This window comes from Pinus tabuliformis, chromosome 9 (assembly GCF_031772625.1).
Source record: "Pinus tabuliformis cultivar Carrire ecotype Pingquan chromosome 9, CPIR1, whole genome shotgun sequence".
Classification (NCBI taxonomy): Eukaryota; Viridiplantae; Streptophyta; class Pinopsida; order Pinales; family Pinaceae; genus Pinus; species Pinus tabuliformis.
This window is the reverse complement of record NC_142307.1, coordinates 501,367,685-501,381,390: the sequence shown is the minus strand read 5'-3', so window position 1 is coordinate 501,381,390 and position 13,706 is coordinate 501,367,685. Positions and strand designations below refer to the sequence as shown.

The window sequence follows — 13,706 nt, the reverse complement described above, 5'->3', positions numbered from 1 at the left end:
ATCTAACATTTATTTAAGAGAATTACTAGAATCCTGTAGTATTCCTTCGAATGAATGATTACTAACAAATACATTATAAATACACTTATTAGGAAACAATCCTTTGTAGAGCATATTTTTGTAAAACTCTGAAGCTTGTTTTGTCCTACCTTTCTCACATAACCATTGAATGATGTATTTAAAGGTATATGGATTTGGGTTGCATCCTTACTTACCCATTTTGCAAAACCCATAATAGCTTCTTCGATTTCTAAATATTTGGAGTAGCTTTGATAAGTAACTTCAATGTGATAATATTGGGAACAACACTAGCAGCTTTCATATGCTTGCATAGATATTGAACACTACTCACCAAGAAGTTGAGCAACCATTATTCCAAGACTTCCATGGCACCTTGAAATGCTAGCACAATCAAAGGAGACCTCTTGGGGGTCCCTGTAGGGATGGTGATCTAGCCTTGAAAAATTTCCTCATGAATAGTAGTTATGGCTTGCTAATATGGATAATAGAAGAAATTAGAGAGGGAGTCACCTGATGCCTAGTAATGTATTCAAATTTCCTGTTCTCACAACTAGAACATATATATAGGAGATTCTCCTTTGAATTAGTGTTCTGCAAGGGTTATAGCTAGCAAGTCGCATTAAGGCATCAGATTTGGTGATTGGTTTCAACCCAAAACCGAGTGAGAGTCTACTCGAAAATGTCCAAAATGGATCTTGAAGGTCTACATATAGTTTTTCCATGCATATGTAGGTTTGAAAATAATCTCTCTTAAATGCATGAAGTGCTCAAAATAGAAAGCATCTTGAGTCTAATACACTTAGGTATGTGATTCAAGTGATATCGATTATTTCTTGTACATATCCTCTCCAATCACCTTTTAGATCCTGCGTAGATAGTAGGAAGTGATTTGGAGCATCTAAAGAGTACTTAGAAAGGGGGGTGACTGAGAAGAAGGCCACCCACTAAAGTAACATGGAAGCGTAGTTACTAGGATTGTGTGTCAAACTTGTGATTTATTGAGTTTGACTCTTATCAGATCCTAAATGATTTTTTCATCATCTTGTTGAGTCAAACTCGATTTGACTAAGTTTGATCAAGGTATACTTCATTTAACCTTTGTTGGGCACATGTCAAACTATATATATATCTTTATATTTTGTAATTTCCAAGTATTTCCCCAGTTTTTCTGAGTCCATTTCAAAATGATGTTTAAGTCCATGGTCACCTAGTGAACTTGAGCCTCAGTTTGTGGAAATAAATTATACATGACAACCACTTTATTATATCAAGAAAAAAATTGATCAATGTCTCAACTCTTAGTCCGTGAACATAAATTATACATGATATCCTTGTTACAAACTCAAGATAAATTTGATCAATATCTCAACTCTTGAATTTTGATTTTGTTATATTATTTCTAGCGGTGAAAATAATTTTCCACACTTAATAGTGCAAAATCTGTTATTTCCTAACAAAGTGGCCTTCCAATTAACTGGACCTAGTGAAAAGTGACCATCGAGATCCATGGCTCAATTCCAAGCCACTTTTTCTTTCCTAGAAAATAAAAAATGATATTAGCTACAACCTGGCCATAGAAATCACACGTGCAAAGGCTACGTTTAGATATCAAAGATGCTGGGCAAGAGTAAGGATACCATGCAACAAAGACCATAAAAAAATGACCTAAAACTTTATTTATAATTATATTATTGCATCTGAAGCTGGTTTTTGACTGATCCTATGTACCCATCAATAGAATTATACCCAACAAAGGATTTTTTTACTATTTCACACCCATTTTGTATACCAATTCTATAGAGGATTGATACCGATCTTGGAAGAGAGAGTATTGGAAATAACATTTTTGTCATTTTCTAGAACTAAACTTAAATAAATTTTTTAGGTGAGTTTTAATTAATTTGTAGCATTTGAATTTAATCTATTCTCTTAGGGGATAAATACCCTTTCGCATTCTATTTATCATTTAGACACAAATGAAAGTTGATGAACTACAGGTTCATTGCTAACATTGTGTTGTCATAGTCCATTTCTGAATATCTTGGGTTACAAATGAGATTTCTATTTTAAATGGGGCTAGGATAAGACCCCCATCTAGCGAGATATAATTGTGGTCTCGAGGGGTGAACCCACATTGATCATTAGTTTGTTCAGGATTTGGAATGACTAGACCATAACAATCATTTCCTTTCTTAGATTCTTCTGAAGGCTTCTTTGTCGTAGACATTTCAAAAAGAAGATGTGGATATTTATCAGTTTGTCATGGTGGAGGCCAGTTGTACAAACACTATTTATTCTTGTATAACCTATCTAGGATGAGTTTCATGTGCTAGAGATTTGAAAATCAAATCTTTGCTCATGGTGCAAGGGGAAACCCCAATAATTCAAGCATTGGAAGAAGTGTGTCATATCCAACTCTACTTTCGGCACCTGCACAATTATTTGGCTATATAGATCAGTGTGAATTAGCAAATTGTCATACTAGGATAAATTCTTACTAGCCTATGCTTCATTAAACATAGCATCTTTCGTTTTCTTCCAAATGAGGAAAATCACTTCTATTTTGACTAGCTTCCCAATGCCATGTTGTGCAAAACTCAACAACCCGAGGAAGTTTAACTCATATGAGGGCGATTTTCTAGGAAATGGAGGCAAGGAGGAATTCACCAGTTGACCACATAATTTGGTGAAAACAATCTGATGGAAGCCTTGACATATGGACATTATTCGAAGAGATGTTTAAGGTTTTCATGCCAATTGCATAAAGGATACTTAAACTTAGGAATGTCTTAGTCAATTAGTCTCTTATCAAGATCCAAGCCCCTAAGAATGAGGGACTAAGAAAAGGTGGTATTTTTGGTTCCTATCACTAATTTCTAAACACTGCAAAGTTTTAAGAGGAAATCCTTTTGTTGAGACTTGAGAGAAATTAATTGATCATAAAAAATAGGCTTGTTACAACAACATTTTTCACCATCAACTGCCTTGAATTTTTCTAGGTTGTAGGAAATGCCTAGTTTGGCCATGTCCTAGTGCTCAAAACACCTAGAAACACCAAACTCAAGCAGTTGTACCATATATTATATAAGGTTTCCAAATGTAGAAACATCATATCGTATGGTCAACAGTGTTTCCAAGATGTTTCATCCATTTCCAGTTATGTGTCAGGTGATTTTTTGGAATTTCCAAGTCTACCTAAGTGTCGATGAGAGATGTGGAACCCATATTAAATTATCAGCCTACCCATGCCAATGACGCTTTGAGACAAAACAAAGATATGGGATTGAGCTATGAGGTGTTTGTCGCCTCGGTAATGACTTGTAATTTTAAATTCTTAAAATAAAAGTTGACATTTTCCTTTATCTAGTTCCTTCTTTATGAGAAATAATGTGAGAAATAATGCATTGAAATCTAGTTCCTTCTTTGTCATTTGTAGTTGTACTTTGTCAATGGATTTTCTCCTTTGATTTTCTATTCTCTTATTATTGTAATTTTTGAATTGATATTTTCCACATTTAATTTATATGTTGGGGGAATCCAAATTATCCATTATAGGAAGTTGGATAAATGGCTTGAAGACTAATGGTCATGGATGTTAGAATTTAGAGATGCAGTCTACCCATTTTATTTTTAGGTAAATCATTAGCTTCTATTTGAAGGTTTTCTATTGTTTATGCTCTTCGTGATCTATGGTTGTTGACTAATTTGTTGTGTCTATACTACAACCTAGAACATATGGAGTAAAATTGTTTGCAATAAAGTTTATAGAGATATCACTCTACTTTTCTATGTAGGGTTTCATAGTATTTATTTTCATGAAAATCGTAAACTGTCCTTACTGTTTGGTTTGTTCCATGCTCTAGGAAAATGTGCAAAAAATTAGGAATTTAACAATTTCATTGACCTTGAATATATCCAGTTATTGTTTATTAAGTTTTTTTAGAAGAATTGAATCCCTCTGTGTAGGCCATTAGTTATGTTGTTGGATCCTTAGAGGAAACTTTTTGTAGTATAATGGACATTTCATAAATTTTTTCTTGCATGAATGGGATGGTTACTTTTGTGAATGAATGAAAAATGCTAATAGTAGCCGATTTCACATTTTACATCTATGTGGTAAAGAATAACATTTTGAAATTTCCATCAAATAAATCAATAATATTTTTGAATTTGACTTAAATTTTGAGTACCACCACTGTAGTATTTAGCATCTTGAACACTATGATTGAGCATGATTGATTTAATGATGCAATTTGAGAACATGCTTTGAAACATAAGTGATTGTCGTTTCTTTGGATCGATGTTTTAAAATGAGTGAAGATGAGAAAATGGTGAGGGAACTAGCACAACTGTTGGATCTACATGAATTCTATTCAGTAAGATAATTGCCTTATCTAGATTTCAGTCTGTGAATTTATCCAATCGGTTTCTATAAAACCACTAACTTGTTTACTACATCATCTATGCATCACTTGACTGAGTAAAAATCTCTTGTTTGGGCATGCAAAAAGAAAAAATTGTTGAGAAGAGTGCTGATGCTGGTGTAAGTGCTAGGTGGGAATGTAAGGAACATGCAATTATTCCGAGGATAGCAGAGAGGTATATTTTTTTTGGTTTAGTGTCTGGACTAGGCTTTTTGTTTAAGCCATGTTTCTAAACAATTTTTTAAAGCCAATATATGCTATCTATTGAACTTCAGGTTTATGGGAATGAATGCTGCTATGGTAACAAATTCTGGCACTGCTAAGATATTTGGGGAAAAAGTGGGCTTTTTTGTCACACCCTTGCATGAACTTAGGAACAAAATGGAAATCTCAAAAGAGTCAGAAGAGCCCCCAGATCCTCTTTCAGCAGCATCTGAACTTTTGGATATGATAGGGTTACAAGAAGACACAGTAGCAGATACTAGCAAGTTTGACCTTGTTATTGTGCATATTGCACCAACCCTGAAAGTAAAAGAAGCTGGAAATTGTGACAATAGTACATCTCCAGCCAATGCCCTCGAATGGATCAATGCATTGGTTGGGGAAATAACAGAAATCGTGCACCATGGTACTGCAGCTGCCAGTCGTTTGTATCTTTCGTTGGTATTGAGCTATGGATCAGTTTCTCCTGACAAGACTGATGATTCTTCACTTCTAGTTTCGTCGGAGGAAATAAGTCCAAGCCTGGCATCACTTTGCCCACGTCAGAGCTACACCATGAAATCAGGGAAACCACTAGATGATGTGAGGTAGTTTTTTCAATCTACTTGATACCTGGGAATTAACATAGCTCAAGCATCTCTGATTGGTGTATAATTATCATATGTCTAGTAAATATTCATATGTTTTTCCTGAAGAGCTAATATTGCTATCTCAACAGGCACCATCATCCTATGCTAGTTGTACAACATCAGCAAGCTGTCACCCGATGTGACGATGCAAAAACATTTTCCTTTGAAGATTTCCAAGAGGTAGCAATTTGACTCTTCTGTGCTCTTTATACTCACATAAACACATTTGCAAAGTTTTTAATTAGTATTTATAGAATGCTGTGGCTGTTTTGTTGGGTTGCATGATGTTGAAATGGCAAGGGGGTCTGTGATTAGAATCTATGTGTATATTCATGTATTTTAGTAAATGCTCACGTTTCTTATGTGCATAAAAATATATTTGTCATACATCTTTGGGATATTTATGCTACGTCAAGATGAAAATATTCTTAGACTTTATTTTCTATTCTCTTCCAGGTTTTAGACATCCTTCCTATCTTTGAGAGCTGTTCTAATTTTTGAGAAATACTGCATATATTGCTTCCTAGAAAAAATAAATACATCATAACGTAGGGAATTACAGCATACTAACAACAGGGGTACTGGGAAAGTCCCGCCTCAAAAGGGCCCAAAAGTAAAGCATATGAGCCCATGCACCAAGAGGAAGGGACTCGGCATCTTGATGAAAGGCACTAAATTGAACTTTTGCAAGTAAAGCTAGATTTTACTTAAAGCTCCATAATTACCCTAGGCTAAAAGCATAGTGGTCCTCATGAAAAGTTACTTTACACTGATGTTTCCATAGAAAACTAATTATAGCAGCGGAGCTTTGTGCCATAGAGATTTGTGGTTGTCACTAATCATCCAAGTGTTCTATATTAGGTAACATTTCTATCATAACATGACAGTGAAAAGGAAGTGAAATTCAGCTTGAAACCATGCCCAGAAAATTTTGATCGATCAACATCTTTAAAAAATCAGGCTCAACCATTTTATCCTTACTACACAGGGCACAGGCAAGATATGCTAACACCTAATTTATGAAGCTTGCTCTTGATAGCCAACCCTGGATGAAGTAGAAGGCACTCACATATTCTGTGTTTAAAAGAAGAGTGTGATTACCAAATGGACTGGCATCTCCTAAATCAATGTGCCATAAGATCCCTCAACCCCTACATTTCATAGAAGTGGGGGACAATGTTGGATGAGTGTTTTACTAGATCGTAGAGGTTCTTTACCACATAGATGTAAAATGGATTTTCACTCCTCTTGCCTCAAGACCCATGTCTATCATGTCATAATTGAAGATATTTTACCTACTGTAGTCATATCAAGTTTGGAAAAGGGGCCAAGAGTGACAATTATAAGGTTGGACCTAATATTAAAGAGAATGAGTTTGCATGTGTTAGATCCTTCAAAATTTGATAATTTGAGGGGAGAGGTTGTTGAAGTCCTCTTCTTACTGGAACATGAATTTGCACCAACAATATTTAATATTTCTATGCATATTCTTATACATATCATACAAAAGGAGTTATGTCACTCTCTAACAAGATAAATCTAGAGCACCTGTAGAATAGCTTATAAAAATTGACTTTCTTCCCAACCCTAGATGGGGTAGGGACGAGTCATGTTCTTTAATTTTCTTACAATGATTCTTTATTTACACAAAACATTACATTTAAATTTGATCAATTATTTTGTATTTGGGACTTAATCATGTGCTTCAAATGGAGCTTGTTATTCTTTTTGGATTTGGTTATTGTCTATTGCAATCCAATACTCATGGTTGTTATAAAAATTAGTGTTTGGTGTGTGGATAGGAGCATCTACTTCTCCCTTTGCACTCTAGACCCTTTCCTTGGGGTCATGTTAGCCTTTTGCATGAAAGCATGGTTCCCTACTTTTGATATTTGTGCTAATTTGGGCTTGGCTTCCCAACCCTATTCAATTCTAGTCTTTTGTCTCTCTTAAAGAAGTAAAAAAAAACTTGGTAAGTTCCAATTTTGTTGCTTGGAAAGTTTGAAAAGACATCATATAACCCATCTCTAGATTTGTATAGAAATTGACTTTTCAAAAAGACTACTATAAGAGATTTGGCTAGAAGCTAAAGATCATGTTTGGAAGCAAATTCCAGACTAGTAGTAGACCACCTTTAGGTATACATCATGTTTTGAGGTTGGGCATGTGATGGCCCATTTCCCAAAGAACAATCACAAGAACTCCTTAGGAATCCCATAACCTTGGGAGCCCTAATGCCATGAAAAGAAGCAATTGAAAGACTTTATTGTGGAATGTCATGATTGAACAACACCATTTGGTAGATATGAAGGCTCCCAAGGAAGTGGTCTTAGAATCTATATGAAACATTGAAAACAATAACATAATATTTGATAAATCTATCATGGCTTATCCCCAACAAGAAGATCATATTACTTTGGTGGAGGCTTGAAATAATGAGGATACAACAAATCCAGAGGAATTGAATTGGTCCCCAACTCTTTAAGGGATAAATTGAAGCTGATAACATGACATGAAGAATTTGAAATAGGTAAGGCAGAACTAGTGATGGAAGAAGACTCCCTCAGGATCAACTGTTGTGGTCCTAATATCATTTTATAGATTTAGTCCTTTGTAATTTATTGTCAACCCGGGGTCCAGCTGGTTATTTTAAGGTTATCGTGCAAGGTCTATGTAGGCTATAGGTTCCCTACCCAATATTTGTCAATTACGAAATACAAAGTCATTGGCCCAAAAGAATTATAAATAAATCCAACAGAGATAAACAAATCAAGTAACAATAATCTTAAATAACATCAACCTTGAGTAACAACAATCCAAATTAACAACAATTCTGAATAACAACAAGGAAATGGAAAACAATCATAAAAGACATACCTATGCCACACGAGTTATATTCCAAGAAAACATGATCAAAAGAGTGGGCCCAACTCTTCGATCAGGGCTGTGGATGAAGAATTATTGATCACACCATGTTAACGATATGCTGCTATTCTCATTAATTCACAAAAAGATTACAAGATGAGTTTTTCTGTTACAAATAAAAAGGAATATGATCTAGTTCTTCTCAATTGCACCATACTTATACGCAACTAAAATTACATGAAATATCATAACTTAACAAACCAAGATATTATGGTGATCTGACTGTCCCAAAAATATACAAAAATTCCTCTAATACAAAGTAGAATGAAAAGATAGTAACAAAGCTGGGTCTGCCAGCTATCTAGGCAGTTGGTTAGTTGATGGCTCAACCCTTGAATAATGCCACTAGTTCACGATCGACAACATCACAATGGGTTTTGTTCCATAAAATGATGTTTGGTATGAATTGTTGAGTAATATGCAAGGAATCTCATCAGCAAGTCGTTTAAGTGTTGTTCCCCTATGACTACCACTTCATTAATCAACAATCTAGGAATACATGCCAATGTGTTATACCTTTCATTAATTAGGATACAAATTAACCTCAGAAGAGCTATAAAGTGGATGGAAAGGAATATGTGGAAGTAGGTAAAAATGGGTAATTTCATCGGCCAACATCTCCCCGTAACTAGCTTGGTTGCATGTCCTCCTGCATTCCATTTCCGGTGTATATCAGGATTAGACCCACTGTGACTAGAATGGAGTTGAGTGAGGTCATATTGTTTTTCCATGTCGTTCCTAGGCACCTGATATCCATTTGTGTGGATAATGTCCTTCCACTAGTATTCATCCACTTCATAAGCTGACTCATAGCGATCAAAAGGTAACTAGATAATAGGAAACTAGAACATTAACCCTAGCCACTCAATTCCACAATGTTGCATGCAAGCCATGTATTGTGGAATTCTGTCCAACGCTCTTGACAAGTTGGATGCCCCGAAGGATTCCTATGCATGAACTTCTGACAATGAAAGGATCTAATGTTTCTGATAGGCATTCTCAACTTCCTCCCTAAAGATATAAATATGCTGCGTGCATAGGTCAACACACCATCGTTGTGTCGCAAGCATCGATTCCTTCCAGCTCTCTAACTTGAGAAATTGATGATGTTTAGTAACAATAACCCCAGATTGGAAGTTCTCCATCCTGACCATCAATGGACGATTTGATTGATTTGCCTCAAATGTGTCAAAGGCCTTCTTCCATTTAACTTGATTGATTACAAAACATGTAAAGGCCCTTAATTGGATATCTCCTACAAATGGCACTGGATTAAATGTATGATCATGTCTCAGGATATAATCATGCATATAGAGCTCACATAACAAGTGCTGGTGAACATAATTATTAGCTCTCAAAATCCTTAACAATTGCATGGGGTCTTCTATTTTATGACTCAACTCTTGGTGAATTCTCTCCAAACATAAAAACAAATACTGCTCATGAAGAAAAAGGGAGTAACTATTAGCAGGGGACCTACATGCCAACATTTCTTGTGCTAAAGTAAACATCTCATTCTTATCAGTTTTCAACAATTGAAGTTGTTCCTGCAATTCTTTGATTCTCTTTTGTAATATTTCTCGTTGTTGCTGAGTTTTTTTTAGTTGAGTTATATAGTTGGTGACGAACCTTGCCACATTATCTTGAATTTATCTTACCTCTTTTTGATGAGCCTCTGTGGGGATTTCCCCATGTTGAAAACTAAAAGCAATGCCCTTCCACTTCTGAATTTTTGTTGACAAAAGCAACTCCCGTGCTCCTTCCAAGTTGACAAGTGCCTCGGTCTGTGTGGATACTAAAATCACCTCTATGTCCTCTGTCTGTGTAGATTCTGAAACTACCTCTCCATCCTTTTTCTATGTCGATGTTGAGACTACCTCTCTGTCTTGTATCTGCAAATCCAATGAAACAGTCTCGTTGGTTCCAGAAGTTGCAGTAGTTCAGCTGTGTTCGATTTTTCGCTTCTCTTTTTCCTTCTTCTGCAATCACATCACCTTCTTTTTAATATTTGCAATTTCCACCCTTAATTGAACATTCTGTTTTGACAATAGCCGGTTCCAGCACCGACTCGAAATTTCCCTTTGCACTATGACTTTCCTTTTTACAAACCTACCAACAGATTATTGTGTTATCAAATTCTTCTCCATTGGTTTTGAAGCTAGTACTCGTTCTTCTGGAGCAGTATCAACCTATTGTAGCGGCTACAAACACCCTCCAAAGTTTTTCCTTAGCCTGTTTTGCAACCTCCCTACCAACCTTCATAGCAACTTGCCTTGCTTCATCAAGTCCTCAAGCTTCATTGTCTTTCTTACTCAAAGGCACCCTGTCGATCACAGTTTGATATTTTCCCTTCACAGGCTGCTCACCCAGACTTGGTCCAGCTATAGGCTGAGTAGATTCCCCTTGAAAATTGCACATTTATGGATGGAAACTAGCCTTCCCTCCAGAAATTGCGGAATCCTCTCTCACAGCCTCCTCGCCTCCAGGATTGTGCAATCCTGACAGCCAACCCTCCCAGCAGGATTTGCACAAATTTTCATAGCAGTAGGCTATTCAACCCAGCATTTGTAAAATCTGGGCAACAGTTAGCTGCTCTCCCCAAAAATTGCACAAATCTCCTAGGAAGCCACCCCAGCCCCCAACCAAAAATACGCATTTTTCTCCAGTAGTCGAGCACTCCCTTGCATGTGCAGCTAAGTTAATCAGTTGCCTCTAAGATAGAGCAAAAATGAATTTCATGCATGGGTTGCTTCTCCCAAGGAAACATGAAAAGGCATCCCTTATTTCAGGGATCTATGTTTAGCAGTTGGAGGTTACATGCAAGGATCATTTTAGAAACCTCCCACCAAGTGTTACTTCCAATAGATTTGTCGCATGCACGTCACAACCTCGATGTTATCAAAACTTATCAACCAGATGCTGCATAACTCATTCCTCACATAAACCTTGTAGCTTTGACATCCCACATCACATATTGGAGTAGTAGGCACATTCAGCTCAACTCTTTTGTGGTAAGCTCACTTCCCATGCCTTGTGTTGCATTTTGTCACTTTTGTGTTTTCACTTGTGGGAGTACTATTTGCTTGATTTCTTTGAAAGCTTACTGTTGTTTACATGTATACTGGATTTTCCTAGCTCTGTTTCAGTTTTCGTTTCTATTTCACTATTGTCGCATGTGTGAAACTGTTTTGCACAGACATTCGCCCAACCTGCGAACTACCTCACCCACCTGCATGTTGATCTTCTTGCTGAATCTTTCATTCATGTTTTGCATGCACTGTTAATCACTTCTTCTATCACTTCATGTCACCACACATTCATTGAATTACTTGCTTTTAGTTGCTCGTTGGCGAGTCAGGCCAACCTTGGCCTAGGCTCTGCATTCACCAAGGCTGCATTGCGCAATCTGGGAAAGGAAGGCTCACCTTCCTCTCTAGATTTGCACATTCCTGCCCAACACTGGCCTCTAGGACTATTTTGTGCATTTCTGGAGGACAATGGCTGCTTGGCCCAAGAAATTGTGCAAATCTGTCCCTAGGCGAGCAGTCCTTCCCAGTTGGAATTGCGCAATGTGTAATCCCAGAAGTCAACAACCAAACTGGACTGTGCATTGCGTAGTTCCAACAGTCAGTCAGTCTCTCCACAGCCCGAACTATGCCTTGTGCAGTCTTGGCAGTCGGTCTCCCGACCTCCTGGCCGAAATTGCACAACCTTCATGATCATTCACCCAGGTATGTTGCAAGTCAGTTCTCATGTTCATTTTGGTTTTCGACTGACATATTTCTTGCTATGAGTGTTTCCATGTCTCCAGGTATCATAAGTGTTCATTTGCCTCTCATCAGTACATGTACAATGGCTTCTAGGAGAGCAGATATGAAGACATCATTCAGAGCATGCTTGGGGATGCAATCGATCAAGTGTCCATGGACTTGCCAACCCACAGAGACATCAAGTTGTTCATAGATAAGGACATCAAGATATGAAATCAACAACATCACAACGAGCAGTATCATGAACAGTAACTGAAGACAACATACCAAATGCAACGAATGAAAAAGGAGGGTTGTTGATAACATGAAGGTGGAACAAGGTTGCAAGATCAAGTAGGTCCATTGGTGATGAAAGCAACTTTGGAGACTCTGGCTATGAAGTGACGATGCAACATGAAGATCACACAAAGGCATAAGATGGAACAAAGAAGGAGTTTCATGTGCTGAAGCAACAACTCAGGAAGAACATGAAGTTGCAATAGGAACAGGAACAACAGTGGGTGCAACATGCACTCACGCATGAAACTGTGCCTGTACAAGATAAGGATCCATCCCAACATTTGACACAGAGCATACATGGTGAGCAATGTTGTTGATTGCATGCAAGGGATTCAACAACATGCATTTTGTTGAGCGCACGCATGCAATCCAACCAATTCAACACACTCACCAAGGCGAAGGAAAGAAGAAAGTCCAATTGGAGCTGAACATGTACTTCGACAAGTGATGCGCATGACCACCAGCACACACTTGAAGATCAACACAGAAACTATGCATGAGTGTGTTTCCAGTTCAACCGTACCCCAGAAGTGCATGCACATGTCAGCATATGAGTTGGATGAAGGGTCTGAACCAATGCACCTATTGCAACAGAGGCAAGACTTCACTGTAGCAAGATGTCACCATGAGGTGCATGCACACCATCATGGACGACCAAGCTTGGCATCAGCTCACCACCTTCACCATCACAAGCATGTCAAAGAGTTGGTCTCATCATAGCAGACTGAGTGTCAGTGATGTCTTGCTGGGCTTGATCAAGCCATGTTGTCTCACGTGAGTACATGTGCATTGTAATGTTGAGTCATGTTAAGTGTCAATGGTTGGATGTAACAATCATAAAGTAGGTGAAGAGTCATGAGGGTAGTTGAACTGTCACAAAGGGGAATGTCAAGGGTCACCCCACCCTTTGCTATAAATAGTCCCTCATAACTCATTGTATAGGCTTTTGGTCAGCCAAGCTTCTACTAATACTATCTTGAAGAAGGCTTGGACAATATTATAATGCGCCTTGGCTTCTCCACTACACGGAGCTACTACATCTATTTGGAGGAGTAGGCAAATGTGGCTGTAACATTCCACTGTTGGGGCTAGCAGGTTTACATGGTGTATTTTATGATTGTGACTTACACTTACTTATATAATAAGAGCCAACACATTTTCATGCATATGTTGTTATTATAGTTGGACTGTTCTATTTTCCTTAATGATATATGTTGTTTAACTTATGTACTTGTGTATGAACTGATTTGTATGCAATTATATGAATCTTTTTATTAATGTGTTGCATATGTTGTTAATGCTATCACTGTCCATGTCGACTGCTCTGCCGAACATCAGACAAACCTTTCACATGAACCTTGCTATAACAATCATCACACTCATCTCAGACTAATCCATGAGTGATGTTTGTGTTATCTTACCTTGTATGTTGTGAT

General features: G+C 37.4%; 1 protein-coding gene across 1 annotated transcript in view; it reads left to right on the top strand.

Moving 5' to 3' along the window:
• The first annotated feature begins 4,522 nt into the window (after nucleotides 1-4,522).
• Nucleotides 4,523-13,706, top strand: part of LOC149149416 (uncharacterized) — a 29,580-nt gene continuing 20,396 nt past the window's right edge. Inside the window, exons 1-3 of the mRNA XM_089442474.1 lie at nucleotides 4,523-4,620; nucleotides 4,721-5,254; nucleotides 5,386-5,476. Of these exons, the coding sequence (XP_089298600.1) occupies nucleotides 4,523-4,620; nucleotides 4,721-5,254; nucleotides 5,386-5,476 (723 nt within the window). The remainder of the gene's footprint in view (nucleotides 4,621-4,720; nucleotides 5,255-5,385; nucleotides 5,477-13,706) is intronic.